The 19,024-nt window shown below is 38.6% G+C and overlaps 1 protein-coding gene across 2 annotated transcripts in view; it reads left to right on the forward strand.

Moving 5' to 3' along the window:
- The window catches only part of LOC108976845 (odorant receptor 85c-like), a 24,864-nt gene extending 6,621 nt beyond the window's left edge, over positions 1-18,243 (forward strand). The window contains exons 2-5 of one of the 2 annotated variants that reach the window (XM_018946212.1): positions 14,947-15,803; positions 15,885-16,086; positions 17,881-18,036; positions 18,126-18,243. In XM_018946212.1, the coding sequence (XP_018801757.1) occupies positions 14,980-15,803; positions 15,885-16,086; positions 17,881-18,036; positions 18,126-18,182 (1,239 nt within the window). In that variant the 5' untranslated portion in view covers positions 14,947-14,979 and the 3' untranslated portion in view covers positions 18,183-18,243. The remainder of the gene's footprint in view (positions 1-14,946; positions 15,804-15,884; positions 16,087-17,880; positions 18,037-18,125) is intronic. The other variant, XM_018946213.1, reaches the window with a different exon arrangement.
- The last annotated feature ends 781 nt before the right edge of the window (positions 18,244-19,024 follow it).

The raw sequence follows: 19,024 nt of genomic DNA on the forward strand, positions 1-19,024 counted from the left end.
AAATTTTCCATGCAAGAACTTGATTTTGATAGGTTAGATTGTATGACAGCTATATGCTATTGTGAGCCGATCTGAAAAATGTCTTCAGAATTTTTACCGTTGTGTGAGGCATTAATTTCTACAACATTTCGTAAATATGTCGCTTCAAATAAAAAAGTTTTCCTTACAAGTGTTTGTGTTTGATCTATTAGTTTATATCACAGTTATATTCTATAGTAGTCCAATATCGGCGTATCCAAAAAGTGTGTAGCTGCTTGTGGAGAGAAGAACGTGTGCAAAGTTTCAGACTGATATCTCACAAACTTTACAACTAGTTCACGTATATACAGACAAGTGGACAGGGCTAAATCGAAAAAACGTTTAATTCCGGTGAAAAGGGGTTCCAGCTCTATAATTTTTACAGCTAATGACTCGTTCTCAAAAAATAGATAAGCTCACTTCTCTAAAAGCGCTCCTGGAACTAAAAAAGCATGGTATTTGTATTACATGTTTTATAGTAAAGGGTGATCCATTTCCAGGTTCCCTATTTTTTTTTTTAAAGAAAAACACGGCAACTTCTAATTTAATGGGAAATGTTTATTTTCATTCGAGAGCCCATTGTTTGGTATTTATTTTCTGAAAATCATCTCTTTCAAATGTTGGCCACGGCGACGTCTCAGCTGGTTCATCCGTTGAGTTCAATTTTCGATGACTCATTTGAGTGTTTCGACTGGTAACTGGCGAATGACACGCGTGATTTTTTGTTCCSAAAATTTGAATTGAAGCAGTATTGCTCGCATAGACTTTAGACATTATATATTGCCACAGCAAAAAGTGTCATATGACACGAYCTTGATGACCAAATTACCTACCGAAGTGTTCTCTCAATAAACCATTGATGACAGCTCTTGAATTTCTTCAGGCTCAAAAACATTTGATCTTCTTGGAACTTTTCAAGAGCCCAAAGAGCTAAGAGATGTCGCTTGAGAAGATAGGGCGGTTCCAATTCTTGTTCATGCCGTATATTGTCCGCTTTCAATTTATGATCTCGACGTAAAATGCGCCAMGTCGGTTCCTACAGCAGTCCGCGTTGCTGCGAACGGCGCTGAATCGACTCTTCTCGGTCTTTGTATACACTCTCACCTAAAGATGTTATATTTTCTTCACTGCATGCTGGAGTGCTTTATTAAGTCGAGTTTTGGGTCTGGGTCTCAAGATCGGTGATGGTGTTGCGAATAGTATGCTCAGTAGGCCGATTATTTTTACTATCTTTACTCCTCAGGCTCCTGCTGCATTCGATGCTCAAGCTACATGACCGAGTATCATTTCTRCGTCATCTGAAGAGACAGTTGTTTGAAACCATAAGTTTCAGATACAACCGTGTCTTATCAGCTTCCGTGCATTGTTTTTACTCTTCCTGGTTCTCCTTTCAATCATGTAGAAGGAGGAAATTGTTACAGTATGTGATTATCTCCGGGATTTCACTTGGAAAGGAGAGCTCCGCTGTGAGACGAACGCGAGCTCAAGATATACTCTCTGTARAATGATGCCGATCATTCGGTGGTATACCTTATTCTATGGATTTGGTCTCAACAATCACTGTAACACTTTGGAGTCTCTGAACTCATTTTTTAAAGCTACCGTTACGCGGTTACATTTCTCTTAMGATATAACACGGTTCTCTCAACATTCGGGGTCCTAACCCTGACTCAATCCTCTAAAACTCAATAGGTCTAATGGTAAGTCTTAAGTCAAAGGATGTCGACTGTTCTGGGGACGGGACTTATCCAATTCCTCTTAAAGAGAACACCCTATAAATGTATATAACTTAATCCTCTAAAACTCAATTGGTCTAATGGTAAATCTTAAGTCAAAGGATGTCGACTGTTCTGAGGATGGGACTTATCCAATTCCTCTTAAAAAGAACACCCTATAAATGTATATAACTCAATCCTCTAAAACTCAATAGGTCTAATGGTAAGTCTTAAGTCAAAGGATGTCGACTGTTCTGAGGACGGGACTTATCCAATTCCTCTTAAAAAGAACACCCTATAAATGTATATAAATATATGTAAACATATTCCGTTTTGTATACGTAAATTGGACAACAAAAGTTCCTTAGCTATTTTTAAAGCATGCACAYCCTTCCTCACACATACACACACTCAGCTACGCACATATACCACACATGTATGTATGAGGTATATAAATAGTACATCTTCACGTCCATCAACTCATGTCATTTGCTCTCGTTTAACAACTGCAATTATTTCAAGCCACAAATTGTATGAATGCGCAACCGTTATGTCCACATAAATTACACATAAATAAACAAACATAGCCATATTCCTATATACAAACYAACTCACATACCCACTCATACATATCTACTGAAGGCTCTAGAAATTTTATCGGTCTTGATGGATTTGCYAAAATTAACTTACTTGGCATTTATTACAAATACAATTAATTTAACTGTATTTTATTTTATTAATTGCTTGGGTGTACTCGTACGCTCTGCTTCGTCGATGTCCCTCAAATTGTGGTTGTGTCATTTTGTAGACTTTGCTAATGTAGAATTGCTTGGTTTTGATGGTTGGATGTGCGTATATACATATTTCTATGGGACTCTTGTTGTCGGAGTGAGTGGAGTGTGTGAATGTCATTCAGTTGGACGATGGTTCACACCCAGATTGTAGARTATTCAAAATGGAGAGTAAATATTTCTATAGTCATCCACTTTACTCTGAAGCAGATTTTGAAATAAAATCGTGACCAGATTGACTTTTGAATTTTTTTTTTTTAATCATACCATACTTTACAGGCACTTCAAATTTCAGCGTTTTATTCAGCWATTATTCATTTAAGCTGAATAACCGCTGAAAGTTGAGAGGCTTAAAATAAGCTAGATTTCCTGGCGCTTTAACATTCAGCGCCTTTCTCAGCTATTATTTATTGAGCTGAATGGGCATTGAATGAGGAAATGCCTATAAAATCTAATATGTAGTTTCATTCTTAAAAGGCAGCGTTTTACATGCAGCTTGATCTTCGTTAAAGCTCACATTCAGCGCTTTATACAGCTATACTTCTGGGGTTGAATAAACTCTGAAAACTAAAATTTCTGTATAGTCGAGCATGTAGTTTCATTCTTAAAAATAAGAGTCTTAATTGTAGCTCGATCCTCATCCAATCTGACATTCAGCGATTTATTCAGCTATTTTATTCTTGAGCTGAATGAGCTTTGAGCGCCAACATTTCTTTGAAAACAGGAATGTGGTTTCATACCTAAAAATAAGAATTTTAAATGTAGCTCAATTCTCATCTAATCTGACTTGCAGCGCCTTATTCAGCTTGAGTTTTCTGGAGCTGAATGAACTCTGACAGCCCAAATTTCTATAAAAACTGGTTTGTTGTTTCATTMTTAGAGAGAAACGTGTGAAATATAGTAGGATTATGATCTAAGCTGTCATTCAGCGTTTTATTCAGCTGATATTTTCTGGAGCTGAATGAGYTCTGAACGCTAAAATTGCTGAAAAATCTGAAATGTAGTGCATTTATAAAAATAAGAATTTTAAATGTAGCTCGTTCCTCTTCTAAGCTGACCTTCAGCGCTTTGTTCAGCTGTTGTTTTTTTCAGCTGAATGAGCGTAGAAAGCCAATTATTTTTCCCAAAACCGATTTTGAATGTACCGTTATGAGTATTTGATATTTGCGAATATTCCCATCTAATGCGGAAATCGTTGAATTATTACACAATCTGTCGCCACTAATATTACCACACGCATATGTATTGGTGTAACAACAAACTGTTTGTCAAAGCTAACGTGTATTGTTGCCTAAATCTATCTAAATTTTGCAGCAATAATTCGCTATGGGACAACAAATAAATTTGCCATTTGCCGCATCCATCTGAGTAGCTGTGTCATAGGTTGGTAGCTTAGCTTTGTTTAGTTRACACTACCAACTAGTCTATGTACAAGTGCCTGGAAGCGTATTTAAAATGTCACACATATTACACAGCAACACATACGCCTATGTAGGACTCATTGTGCCAAATAATTGCTCGTGTCATGTTGAAATTTAAGTCTGGCGCTTGGGCTTACACTAAGAGCATTTAGATTCTCAAAGTTATTTTATGTGATATTACAGAAAGGATAGCCATAAACGTGTCTACAGTTCAGTCTCACTCTCATTGAATGCTAACTCATAACACTGGAACTCAGCAGAACAAATTTTTCCTTTCCTTGTTGAGAATATCTGGACTAAAAARACTGCCAGTAAGATCTTTGATTGTTAATCCGCGATTCTCAAGCACCAACTCTTTTATTTTACTGTCGTCGTCAACGCGTTTTTGACACTTTTGAAGAATTTGTACCAATCAAAAAGACTTGCTCGCGACAAAAAATTCTCACCACAAGCCTTTTTCAACATTCTGAACCTTTCGGCATCAGCAATTTGACTCCTCACAAAAAATTTAAAGTAACTTCTTTGTTGAATAATTTCACTCATTTTAAAAATCGCCGAATCAGTTTTATGTAYTTCAGAAAAACAAGCGTATACTAAACACTAATGATTATTTTAATATTTTGCCGAATGGATTTTCGTCCGAAATTAAAATGAAAAAGTTTTACTATTTCTTGTCCTTAGAAGGACAGAAAATATTACGAAAACGTTTACCAGAAAAAATAAATTATACTAGACTTATTGTGTAAAGAGTGGACTCATTGTCCTAACTTTTGAGATTACGTAAGTATACTCAAGATCATGCTTTCACATTACACCTCTTGAATGCCTGTTGGTTCGGTTAAAAGATCGATCATAGAAAGCATCTCACTCGGCCAGCTTAGAACGTTGGTCCGTTGTGACATTTAATACCATGTTCAGATCGACACTTAATGATTAGTTTATCGCACTAATCTTATAAATTTTACAAGATTTCGCCATACAAAAATGACAGTTCAAATCCACTTCATCAAAGTTATTTGAAACTGATCTACGCTAAATCTCTCGGTGCGACTCTGATTTTGCGCCATCTACTTGTCAGCATTGGAAATCTATTACAATATCACAGCTGATTTAGACACTACAAAGAGAAAACAATTGTAAACGAACTAATTTTTTTTAAAGCAATGAATTTAATTTCACCTGAAAAACGTCTTCCCTAATGAAAAAATGCGTCCATTGTTTCCATTATATGAAAAATATTTACAAGAAGACGGTTTTTATTACAAAATACTATATGACAATGTTTTCTTTTAATAAATATTAAGCGATGTGAATTCTTGAATGGCAAAAAACAGCTGTTTTATCATCTCTCCAACGGCAGTGAGAACGGGCTGATTAGTGAATAGATTAAATGTAATCTAATCACTTAAAATTTTTGGTGGGAACATAGTAAAAGACTTCTAAAAACTGTATCATAAAATCATATTAAAACAAATCAACAAAGAGCTTCGAGCCTATCACAAATTTGGTTTGACAGTAAATATTAGTTGCGGCTCATTGCTTGTCTTTTGATTCGTGGCATCTAAGACTACCGAGTTGTTTTAGCTCCAGTCGTACAAAGGCTCGACAATGCCTAGATATTTCCATCTCACCCTTTTCCATACAACGAGCGTCCACAAAGATTCTTAGTCCTACCTCATGAATGCCTATTAGACAGTGTTCAGTAAAAACCTTCACTATTGCCGCAAGATGAACTTAGCTACAGGCAAGAAGTCTATCTACAGCGTTCTATTCTAGGCCAAAATGATTTTACAGAAGCACAGAAGCGGACGCCTGCTAAGCGCACGCGGAATGGAGACCGAGCGTCTAGTAGATATATGAACGTTTGGACAAAGGGGATCAAATGATCCAAAGCCGTCTTACCCAGTAAGAAACTTGTGGTGTTCCGTTTGTCTTGTTTACATCACTGGCGCTTATAATCTTATAGAAGTTTGAATCTGCATCCAAGCATATTCTTCTCCAATGTCCAGCTTTCGTTAGACTGAGGCTGAAACATTCCGGCAGTCGAACCAGATAAGACAGGCGAAATCATATTAGTCGTCTCAAGAAATTCGTTGTAGGTTCAATGCGCTTTGCCGAATTATGTGACTCTTCATGATCATTATATGAGAGTTTTAGATATACAACGAATCGTAGTTCTAAGTGAGATGTCTCCGCTGAGAGGGTTAAGTCTGGTGGCCATTTTACCAGTCGCTTAACAGACACATTTCGCAACCGTTCTCGCTGGTAGTCCGCACACACATACCTACCTAACTCATATAAGAGATGGTAAACCACATAAACGCGGGCTGGTTTTCAATTGTTTGCGGCGTTGGCAGCATAAAGATGACTGTGTTTTCTGCATTCCAGTGAAGAATCGCGATTTTATGGCAATTGCAGGCAGTCGTCGTTAGCCAAAACGTGGCTGRGTCTATACAGAGTTTACAACATTTGAGTATAGTCAATTGAAAAATCCCCAGCCTGACACATACATAAATGGCGCTCGAAGTCAATACAATTTTTAGTCAGCTCTAATCTTCAAAAGGCGCGTGTATTAATTTGACAGCTGTCGTTTCATTAGTTTGTGAATTGTAAYATTTTGAGTGAAGAAGCTTGGTTACTGTGAAAGAAATTTTTAAAGGAAAAAATGCAGTTGAAGCAAAAAAGTTCTGGACACTTTTCCAGAAAATCAACCATCAAGAATTGGTATGTAAAATTTAAACATCAACAAGTAAGAAAGCGCTAAATTCGTGTGTCACCGAACTACACTCGCATGATAAAGTGATGATCGAGATTTCATTATCCGTCATTTACATATTTTTTTTATTTTGCTGTAAAATTAATTAGATTAATTCAATTTGTGTACTTTGAGTCTTGAGTTGTATTTTAATTGCATTGAAAAGTTATAGTCCGATCACGACAATTTTTCCACAAGGGATACCTTAGCTCAAATACCGTATATGTGTAGTTTTATTCCGCTATCATCATTGGTTCCTAATGTATATATTATACAGAGAAGGCATCAGATGGAATTCAAAATAGCGTTRTATTGGAAGAAGGCGTGGTTGTGAAAAGATTTCAACCATATTTTGTACATGTCATCAGGGTGTTAAGAAAATATTATGTACCGAATTTCATTGAAATCGGTTGAGTACTTCCTGAGATATGGTTTTGATCCATAAGTGGGCGACGCCACGCCCATTTTCAATTTAAAAAAAAAGCCTGGAGGCAGCTTCCTTCTGAAATTTCTTCCGTAAAATTTAGTGTATATGATTTTTTGTTAGTCGGTTAACGCACTTTTAGTGATTTTCAACATAACCTTTGTATGGGAGGTGGGCGTGGTTATTATCCGATTTCTTCCATTTTTGAACTGTATATGGAAATACCTGAAGGAAACTACTCTATAGAGTTTGGTTGACATAGCTATAGTAATTTTCGAGATATGTACAAAAAAGTTAGTAGGGGGCGGGCCACGCTCACTGTTCCAAAAAAATTACGTCCAAATATGCCCCTCCCCAAATGCGATCCTTTGTGCCAAGTTTCACTTTAATATCTTTATTTATGGCTTAGTTATGACACTTTATAGGTTTTCGGCTTCCGCCATTTTGTGGGCGTGGCAGTGGGCCGATTTTGTCAATCTTCGAACTTAACCTTCATATGGAGCCAAGAAATACGTGTACCAAGTTTCATACAAGATATCTCAATTTTTACTCAAGTTACAGCTGGCACGGACGGACGGACGGACAGACGGTCAGACAGGCATCCGGATTTCAACTCTACTCGTCACCCTGATCACTTTGGTATCTATAACCTTATATCTGACTCTTTTAGTTTTAGGACTTGCAAACAACCGTTATGTGAACAAAACTATAATACTCTCCTTAGCAACTTTGTTGCGAGAGTATAAAAGGTCGACAAAATAATTTCGGACGATCGCAAGGTAAAGCGGTTGGAGATAGTAGGAACTCTAAAGATATCAACTGAAACTCAGTGCTACGCGAACTCACTATTGACCAGAAACTATGACGAGTTGATGATTCGGAACAGTGTTTGGAGATGATGGAAGAAACATGGCTCTAACAYTTCACGCCGAAGTCCAATCGACGGTCATCCGAGAGGACTGCATGCGTTGAAGCCGCCTCAAAGGATTGGAAAATGCAACAGGCCGCTGGGAAGGTTAAAGCGTCTATATTTTACGATGCATATGGAATAATTTTTAATGACTCACTTGAAAATGAAAGAACCGGACCATCAACAGCGACTATTACATAGCGTTATTGGGCCGTTTAAAGGACTAAATCACCTAAAATCCGTATTTAAAGAAAATCAATATGATGTTTCACCAAAACAAAGCACCGTGTCAGTGAAAACGATCGTAAAAGATCCAGAGGGAAAGCTTCGATTTGCCTCCGTATTCACTGTATTCTCCAGATCTGTATCCCAGCGRCTATTTCTTGTTACCAGATCTCAAAAGAATGCCAGCTGAAAGGAACATTTTCGCCGCATGAAGTAGTGATTACCGAAACTGAGTTTTATTTAGAAGCAAAGGACAAATCGTACTACAAAAATGATATCGGATTGTTGGAGGATCACTATAATCCGCATATCACCCTTGAAGGGAACTTGAATAAAAACAAAAAAAAAAAAAAACGAATTTTGTTGAACCAATGTGTATTAGTTAATATGGTAGACTTGAAGCGAAACAACCACCCATTTCAAACGAAGAGCTCGAGTTGCCGCGAGAAAAGAGAGTGATTCTTGCGCAGCTTCGTTCTGGTTACTGTAGCAGGTTCAACCCCTACTTATCCAGAATACCCTCACCCGTCGAAAGAGCACGTTTCCTGGACCCACCGTTAGATGACRTCGACGACAACTTACCTAATCATTACCGTCGGTACTCGCTATAATAACAACAACTATGTTAGATCGGGAACTTTTCAATTGGCCTCAAACATGGTTKTTTGTGTGCTTGTATGTGTATCAATCGCATTTCTGCGTTATCTATTTATACAACAACAACAACAAACAACAACAACAACATCAAGAATGTGCATCTAAACAATTTATATGAAAAAATGCCTGTGTATGTGTGCCTGCGTGTGCGTGTGTGTGCGTGTTTGTAAGCGCGTCGTTCAATCCAATTCGTGATAAATGGCAAATTGCTTGTTTGCTCACCGACTAACGGTCTTCGATCTCTGCTGCTGTAATTTTCGAAATTGCCGTTGTTCGCAACGGCKRSCCTGCCTAACAGGCGCCAAGGCCCGATGCGAGTGGGTGGGTATAAATGAAGTCAATAGCGTCAACTTTGTTGTGTGCATGCTGTTGTTTGTATGTGTGTGTGTGTTGTATATATATGGTGGACACGCAACAACAATCACAACAATAACTTAAATAACAATGCTGCGCTTGGCTGATGGCGGTGGTAAAATTTTTAGAACAAACACGGCATAGCGCTGCCCACATGTGGACATGCAGGTGTATGGGTGTGTGGCTGTATGTGTGTGATTGACTTTGGGCGTGTGTATGTGTGCAGTCTGCAGTTATTTGCGTGTGTGCTTGCAGCTCTCAGCTCAGTGGCATGTTTGCTGTGGCTGTGTTGGCCAACGCATACAACAACACGGCYATGCGAGTRCATACATGTGTGGTGCATGTATGTAGGTATGTGTGTTGCAAGTTRCATGTTTGCTGCGTTGGCAATTGAAACGAATTTATTCTAAGCGCTGTTATTAACCTGTGGTTCGGAAAGGTTTTTTTTTGGTTAGACCTGCGCAGGGTGACGACCCGCACAGCACTTCGCTTGTGCAAACAATCACTTCAAGCATACATACAAACGCACATATTTGCATAGAATATACAGTCTCCCGTTAAGTCGTTTTCAATTTAAAATTGCGCCGAAAACGCAATATCCACCGTGAGCTCTTGAGCTCGTGAATTCARTATACCAAATTGATGTTTCCACAGCTGTTTTTGCTTTTTTGTGGAAAAAATTTTTGCTGAACTTTTTCGTGTTGACTGTTGAAAGTGGCGAATATTAAGCAATTACTTAAAATATTGTGCACAGTTTGTTGCATGTATATATATTAAATCTATTACTAATTATACTCTTGCAACATGTTGCTACAGAGTTTGGTCTTTGTTCGTCGAGAGAGGACTTTACTTCTCAATTGCCTACTCAGTTCGAAGTAACACTTGTTGGCAAGACTTATCTTGCGTTGAATTTCGAGGCTGACATTGTTGTTGGTGTTAATACTGGTTSCAAGATAGACGAAATTATCTACGACTTCGAAGTTATGACTGTCAGCAGTGACGTGGGGGACAAGTCGCGAATGCGATGACTGTTTGTTTGATGACAGGCGATATTTCGTCTTGCCCTCGTTTACCACCAGACCCATTTGCTTCGCTTTCTTATCCAGTTTGGAAAGTGTAGAACTAACGCCGTGGTTGTTGAGACCAATAATATCAACATCATCGGCGTACGGCAGAAGTTGTACACTCTTATAGAAAATTGACCTGGTTGATTCAGCTCTTTYTTTAGCAGCATAATGCAGAAACCGCATGGTAGGGAGTCGCCTTGTCTGAAACCTCGTTTGGTAGCAAACGGCTTAGTGAGGTCCTTCCCGATCCTGACCGAGCTTTTGAAATTGCTCAGTCGTTTTAGTTTTACTGGGATACCAAATTCAGATAGCGGTTAGTTTTTAGCRGTAGATAGTTTTTTTGTCCTGCAGAAAGCAATTTTAAAATCGACGAAGATTTTTGGCGTATGGTGAATATCTGGTCGGTTGTTGATTTGCCAGATCTRAAGCCACACTGATAAGATTCAATCAGTTTGTTGACGGTGCGCTTTATTCGTTCACACAATACGCTCTATAGAACTTTATACGCCATGTTGAGGAGGCTTATTGCACGGTTGTTAGCGCAGATTGTGGGCTCTCCCTTTTTGTGGATTGGGCAGAGCACTCTTAAATTCCAATCGTTGAGCATGCTTTCGTTCGATCATATTCGGTGGAGAAGCTGATGGATGCTCCTTGTTCTTCAGACGGGTAATTGCTTTTCGAATTTTGTCATGTTCGGGCAATGGATGTCTGCTCCATCGTCATCGATTGGGGAATCGGGTTCAACCTCTTTTGGTGCTCTAACTGCCAATCAGCAGGCTGAAGAAGTGTTCTCTACATAATTTTAGTATGCTCTGGATATCAGTAATTTGATGACCTCAGGGCATACTCTTGTAGCTCCGGTTTTGAAACCTTTTGTTAGTCGCCGTATCTTTTTGTAGAAGTTGCGAACATTATTCCTATCGGCCAGTTTGTCACGCTCTTCGTACTCCCGTATTTTGGCCTTTCTCTTTTTTGTCTGACCACAAGATTTGTGGTTGATTGAAATGTTGCCAGGTAGGTAGCTTGTTATCTGCCTCCTGCGACACGGTACTCCTCATCGTACCAGATGAATTGACCGACTTTTGTGCCAAAGATACCTTCTGTGCTCAGCCTGGCGTTAAAGTCGCCCAGGATGATTTTGGCATCGTAGAGTGGGCTCCAAGCGCTCATATAATTGATATTTGGTCACATCGTCCTTCTTTACCGTCGGTGTGTGGGCGCAAATCAGCGATATGTTAAAGAACCTCGCTTTGATGCGGATTGTGGTTAGACGTTCATCCACCGGGGTGCATAACAGTACTCGGCGACGGAGTCTCTCTCGCACCAAGAATTCCACACCAAATCTGCGCTCCATAATATGACCACTGTAGGAAGTGCCATAAAGACCTACTCGCCTCAGTCCTTGTCTCGTCCATCGCATTTCTTGTACGGCGGTGATGTCAGCCTTCACTCTAACGAGGACATCAACCAGTTGGGCAATAGCACCTTTGCAATTAAGCGACCGGACATTCCATGTGCATGCCCTCAAATCGTAATCCTTAATTTGTTTGCCATGGTCGTCATCAAAAGGTTGGTCTCTCATCCGAGCCATTTTTTAACTGTTCATGGGGGGGGGGGGTTTACGTGGCGGTTCCCATACCCAGCGTACAACCCTGTGGAGGGGATGCTTTGCCATCTCATGTTCTGTGGCTACCCAGAGGATATTTAGTCAAAAACCGGAAGTAATGAGCTGCTTGAGCTTATGTAAAAGAATCGTTTCGGGCCACTCTCAAGTGAATGGCAAAGAGAGAGCTTTCCTCACTTGAGTGGTATTAAACTTCTACACATGACTGCATCCTCCGTATTCGGGCCTTAGATGAACTTAATTTCAGAAGGCAAACCTTTTTGCTACCTTAAAAAATTCCGGCGAACCTGCTTCGTAAAAAGAGGCATATTCTACATGTTTTACGAGTAAAGCAGATTTTTGAAAACAAAAAAAAAAAATAAAAAATAAAAAATAAAAAATGTTCTCCCGGCAATACAGGAAGTTGATTTAGAAATAAGCGCTTTCATAATTTCATATTTTTCGTCTGTCAATTAACGCTTTTCTGCTACGCATTTCCCTTTAATATTCTTTAACTAAAATGTGAACCTTTGCGTATACGTAACGTGGAGCACACTCTACTTTCAATTATCTGTACCATCATCTCCAGCCATTTCCACCCAACTMGTTAAGTCAATCACTAAATGTAATTAGAATAACCTGTTTTACTGTTGTATGTGCATATTTCATGCGGATATCAACTCGTTAATGGATTTTAATTTATTGCCATCAACTCGCCTTTAACTGTGTATGTAGCGCCGTGCGCCACACAAAGCTGATCCCGAGCGTAGCGTGCCCTGCCAGCGGCAAGGTACGACCTTTGTATAGTTTATATATGCGCTTGCTTTCAATGCGACCAACTTCAGGCAATATTAAAATGCCATTAAAGTGGCTGCGGGGCGTAAGGGTATCCAATCACTTGAAAATCTCTGCTCCGCTGCTTTAGTAAGCCATATTGCAAAAATAACAGAAAGAGTGAAGCTATAATGAAAATGTAAGCATGAAAAAGGGTTCGCCTATATCTGCAATGGCCGCAGGCGTGTGGAAAAGCATAAAAATTGCATTAGCGGTGGTAGTGTTGCAGGCGCCGCAGTCGCTGTGGCAAGGTGGCAAGTTAATGTGTGTGAACACATTAAGCGGAAAATGATGATTTCCTTAAGTATTGTGTGAGCATTAGGCTTGCACACACACACACACACATCCATATATATTTCTATGTTTATGAATTAGTAATTTTATTTTATTAATTTGCTTTCAGTGCTATTTTTGCGATTTTTATTTTGCTGTTAAATATTTATGCGCTTACTTATGTATTTAAGGCGCTTCGAATTTAGTTTTTGCACGTCTTTCGCATTATCGTTCGCGGGTAGTTGAAGCTGATTCGGTATTCCGTCCGTTTAGGTAATTTAATTTTATAACTTAATATTGTGCCTAGAAGAAAAATTAAAAAAAAAAAAAGATGATTTACTAAATTAAATATTATGTGCGTCTTGAGCCTACATATACGTAGAAACTAAGCTAGTCCTTAACTAAGGTTCCAATAAAATTTCATTGGCTTCATTCGCGTCGTTTCAAAAGTTCGTGAAGTCCTTAGAAGTGGTGTAGTCCTTAGAAATCATTATTGCCACACGCGACTGGAATCGACCAACCACTACAATAATTTTCCACAATTTTATCAATCCATGTTAGTCAATAGCGGSAATGGTGTGCATTTCTGCCATGTAAAGGATGATCCATTTCGAGGCTCCCTACTGTTTTCCAAAAAAAAAAAAAGAACACAAAACAAAAAAAAAAAAAAAACAGAAACAGAAACAGAAACTTCAAATTCAATGGAGAATGAGAGAAAAGATCATCTTACATTAAAGATCATCTCTTTCAAATGCTGGCCGCGGCGACGTCTCAGATGATCCATTCGTTGAGTCCAATTATCGAAGACTCGCATATGTCCGCATAGACTTTAGCTTCCCATATCTGCTCAAGGAAAAGTCTAACGGTGTGATATTACATGAGCTTTATGGCTAATGGAATGACCCAAAAGGAGAACTTGTGATCACGGCATCATTTTTGAAAAAATTGAAAAAATATCGATCGATGATTCCACCGATCGCAAACCCTAAACAGTTGTTTTATCTCGACGAAATGGCAGCTCTTGAATCTCTTCAGGTTGCTCTTCGTTCCAAATGCGGCAATTTGCTTGTTTACATATTCTTTGAATCAGAAATGGTACTCCACTAAATATACTGCCGTTTTTGGACACGAAACAATCACTATTTGGGATTGGAACTACCATGACACATAATTTTTCGAAAGTTTATCTTCAGAACGCCCCAAATGCTGCACCAAGCTGCATTCTCGACGCTTCAGAACCCCTAGCTGCTAATGGAGTTCAATACAATSAAAAAGTGAATGAGTTAATGATGCTTGTATTCTACTTTAGGAGTCTGTTGAAAGCAAGCAAAAATCGTTCAGCTCACAACGCAGTCTTCGCAGAGTGTTCTCCATTTAATGTTAAACCATTAATTTGCTATTTCCTCTCTCATGGGATTCTCGAAAAAAAATGTAAATGTTATGTGCGCTCCTAAGTTCATGCTGTGTTGTTTTTTTTTTTTTTTTGATGGCAATATAATTTTATTGAAAGGAAATGTTTGAAAATGAGTTATTCGATTCATATTGCCCAACGCCAATCACAACTTTACCCATATTCCTGGCAAAGCTCGAATACCATCACGGTGAATTTGCAGTAGCTGAGTCTGGATATATAAACCAGACTCTGGAACCATTGCTCAAATAAGCAGAAACTGCTTCCGAATACCTCAGGTTGATTCGACGACTGATATTTGTAGCGCTTCTGAATTATGGCAGTTTTCTCGAAAATAATAAGTTCTTCAACCGAAGCCTGAACTCGCAAGACCTCACTTTTTCTGAWGTCTACTGTCTATTATTTGTATTTTTCAATTTGTTTTTCCTATAAATTAAACTTTTTTAATAATTGACTTGGCTGCAGTAAAAATATCATTTAATTTTCAGCATATCTTTTCAATAGACCGTGTATTCGCCGTAATGTCGACCATTATAAAATTCGAACAATTTCTCGGATTGTCAAGTTTTTTCTGTTACAATATCGGCATTAAATTRAGGGGACCAAACGATGGTTTCTGGCTAAACTTTTGGTTGTATCTTGCGTCCATCAATTTGTTTCTAACAGTCTTTGCGGAGTGTATTTACATCATCATGACCATTAGGTCRGACTTTATAGTAGCCATTATGACATTATCCTATGTCAGTTTCATTGTGGTTGCTTATGTCAAGTGGTACTATCTCTATAACTATCAAACTGAAAGAAATGCGTTTTTCCAACGCCTGGAGGCGCTCTTTCCGCACACGAAATCCGAACAAGAAAACATAAAGTTGYGTGAATATTTTCGTTTGAATAAGTTGGCAACTCGGGGCTACACAATCACTTTTATGGTGGTCATTTGGCTCTACAACTTGTAYACGATCTCGCAACGTTTCATCTATACGAAACTGCTGCATGTACAYATTGAACGCGTGCTACCATATCAAGCTTTGTATCCGTGGGATTGGCGTGATAACTGGACGTATTATGTTATTTATGTGACGCAGGATTTTGCTGGCTTTCATGCGACRTGCGCCCAAATCGCCTACGATCTGTTGCTCTGCATCTTGTCCATACAACTGATCATGCATTACGATCACATATCACGTAGCTTGGAGGGATATCAAACGAAGTTTGCCGAAGTGCATGGCGTAGACATCAATAAYGGTTTACCGCAATTGGCGTGTGCGGCAGTGGAACTTAGAGCGGTTAAAGAGGATATACAATTTATATCGAATATTGTGTCGTATCACAATGAATTGCTGAGGTTTGTCGTTTTCAGTACTGACGCAAAACAGTTTCATAAATTGATTGTTTCTTTTCTCTTTTATTAATTAACATGCGTTAGTTTGTCGAAGTCGCTGAACAAGCTGTTTGGAATGCCGCTTTTTGTGAACTTCTTCACATCGTCGGCGATTATTTGCTTTCTCAGTTTTCAAATGTCCGTTACCAGAGAAGTTGAYTTACTGATGAAGCTGGCGGTCTTCTTATTTTTTTCCGTAATGCAAGTGTATTTGATTTGCCATTTCGGACAATTGCTAAGCGATGCGGTGAGTAGACGTAAGATTAAGTATGGTTTCAGCGAAAAGTAAGTCAATTTTCAATTGTCTCATAGAAGAAAGGAAATTAAAAAGCTTAATTTTATTTGTAACCCAAAATATGCACATATAGTATGTCCATAAAATGCAAAATATTCAACACAAGCAATAGTTTAGGCATACTTTATAGTAGAGTTGCCACCTATCAACAAATTGTCCATCAGAAAGAAGTGAGCTTTTCGGAACAACTCCGAAGTGCTTTGCTGTAAGAAAGCTTTAAGAGTTTATTTTTTAAAGAGAGTTGCCACTTTTTCCAAAAATTTAAACAAAGTTGAAAATTATCATAATAATAAAACTGAAATTTTTTTTGACACCATAGCCGCTTGTGGTTACGGAAATGTCTTTAAATTTATATCAGTGCCAGAAAAGTACAGGATCTCAATAGTCAGAAACAAGGTTATGGTGAGTCTTAAAATGTTTTCCAATCACATTACTGCATTTCTTTTCTTTTCTTTTCTTTTCTTTATTGGCGTTTACAGCGTTTACGCGATTATAGCCGAGTTTACAACAGCTTGTGAGTCTTTCTTCCTTATCGCTGTTTGGTGCCTATTTGCGATTCCAAGGGTAGCTAGGTCCTTCTCCTTCTGGGAGTTCCAACGGAGTTGAGGTCTTTCAGAGCGGGAGTGTTTTCATCCATTCTTGCGACATGACCTAGTACCCTCTATTTCTTAATCGACTGCGGTATTCGTTGTTGCCAATGCGCAAAGGACCATATATTTTCCGCAGAACTTTTCTCTCGAAAACTCGTAACAATGACTCATCAGATATTGCCCTCCATGTCTCTGCACCATAAAGCAGGACGGAGATGGTGTGCGGCTTGTAGAGTTTCGTCTCTTTCGTCGAGAGAGGACTTTACTTTGCAATTGCCTACTCAGCCCAAAGTAGCAGCTGTTGGCAASAGTGATTCTGTGTTGGTTTTCCAGGCTGATATTGTTGTTGGTGTTCATACTTGTTCCAAGATAAACGAAATTATAGACGTCTTCAAAGTTATGACTTTCAACAGTGACGTGTGAGCCAAGTCGCAAATGCGATGACGGTTTGCTTGATGACAGGAGATATTTCGATTTGTCCTCACTCACAACCATACCCATACTCTTCGCTTTCTTATCCAGTCTGTAGAAAGCAGGACTAAATGACAATGACATCTCTAATGTGCTGTAGTGGCATGTAATGAAGTATTGTCATGTTTCTGAGAATGCAGTTATAGTCAATTCCTACTCTTGCGTCCTCGCCGCACACYCTGGAAAAGTGAGCTACCCTTGTGTACAATGCTTTAACCAATCTGTTTGGAACGTGGAGAGATGAAGCTTCAGCGGAGTCACTCCAACTTTTAGATTTAAAAGTTCACTGAAGCCTAATTGCAGYGTATGTTCACTAGAGGTGYGGCTGCGARCGGTCTKTGGTCGTGAAACAAGCGACTCGATGTATAAATTTGTACAAAATGTTATGCTACTCGCCTAGCGTGACTGTACGATAGGTTTAGGAAACGCCACATTGAAACAACTTTCAATGAAACAGAGCCACGGCTGAAAGACCTCATATTTTACTGCATTCTCGCTAACTGTTAATATCGAAATCTTCCCTACTTTCATATGACATTTCCTATTGATCTRGGTTGTTCGCACTCACTAAACTACTAAAATGAGTGTTCCATCCGGTAGGAGCTCTTTATCCTTCATGAAGCCGGTGATTTTTCAATTTACGTTTATGGTACAGTTTTAACTTTAAATATTTTCCCTCTTCCAGAGTACAAATGTGGCAAGTGCTGCATATTTTCAGGATTGGTCTTATGCCGATATWCGTTTTCAGAAAATGACAATATTGGTGGCTGAACGTGCACAGGAGGCGGCGGCTTTGAAGGCAACAAACTTCATAACCATCTCACTGGACACCATGACAGTTGTGAGCGTAAAACTAAAGCTTTTARCTGCTTATAGGTCGTTTATTAATTTGGAGTCGCTCAATCTGTCTCTTTCTTACTCTCTTTGTAGATCATGCAAATGTCGTACAAATTCTTCACACTTCTACGCACTATGTATGCTGATTAATTTTTGTTGTGGAAATCGCAGAGCTCGAATTAAACTATTATACATACATATATCACCTGTAATAGCGATTTAATATTCACTTAGATGTTAGTAACTGTAGTGCTATTAAAAAAAATATAGCCTTTGAGATTGCAATAATGTTAGCACATATAATGCGCTYACTAAGTATACATACTCTACGCCTGTGTAATAAAATATGTCAGCTACGATGACTACCTYCTTTACATATGCATTCTGCTAGCTTATGTTCTATTTCTGGAACAGAATTAGTTTACATACATTGTGACAGGAAAGTAAAAGGAAATTGTAATTTAAATTTCCGGCGTAAATAATTAACAAAAAAAAAAAAAAAAAAAAAATTGTAGGACTATCTTTAATTACTATGCCAAATATGAGCAAGATCTGTCAACCAGTTTGTTTACAGCAGCTGCTTAAGTCGGTACACCTCTGAAGTCCTTTGCGATTTTTATAATGGATACAAATATCGCACAAAGAATTCGTCTCAAATTTTTTATTTCTAACCAAATTTTATATGCGAAATCGTGGCGAATGTTTAAAAAGGCTTACAAGTGATGCAAAGTCGTCTTCATAGACGGTTGAGAGATCGTGCAAGACATGCCTTTTTCCGGACAACCTTCGATCTCTTCAACTGGATATGGTGTTTGGAAATCGTTAGGGAAGTGTTAGAGAGATGGCAAGAGAGCTCGACATCTCTCGCAAGTACGTTCGAATTATTTCGGTGGATATTTTGTTTATGAAATGCATTCTGGTTCGACTCGTTCCGATCAAGCTGAATTTTTTCGAAAATATTATCAAAAACAGGTCGCTTTAGACATGCTTGG

Source organism: Bactrocera latifrons, unplaced genomic scaffold, assembly GCF_001853355.1.
Source record: "Bactrocera latifrons isolate USDA-ARS-PBARC rearing strain unplaced genomic scaffold, ASM185335v1 scaffold_80, whole genome shotgun sequence".
NCBI lineage: Eukaryota > Metazoa > Arthropoda > Insecta > Diptera > Tephritidae > Bactrocera > Bactrocera latifrons.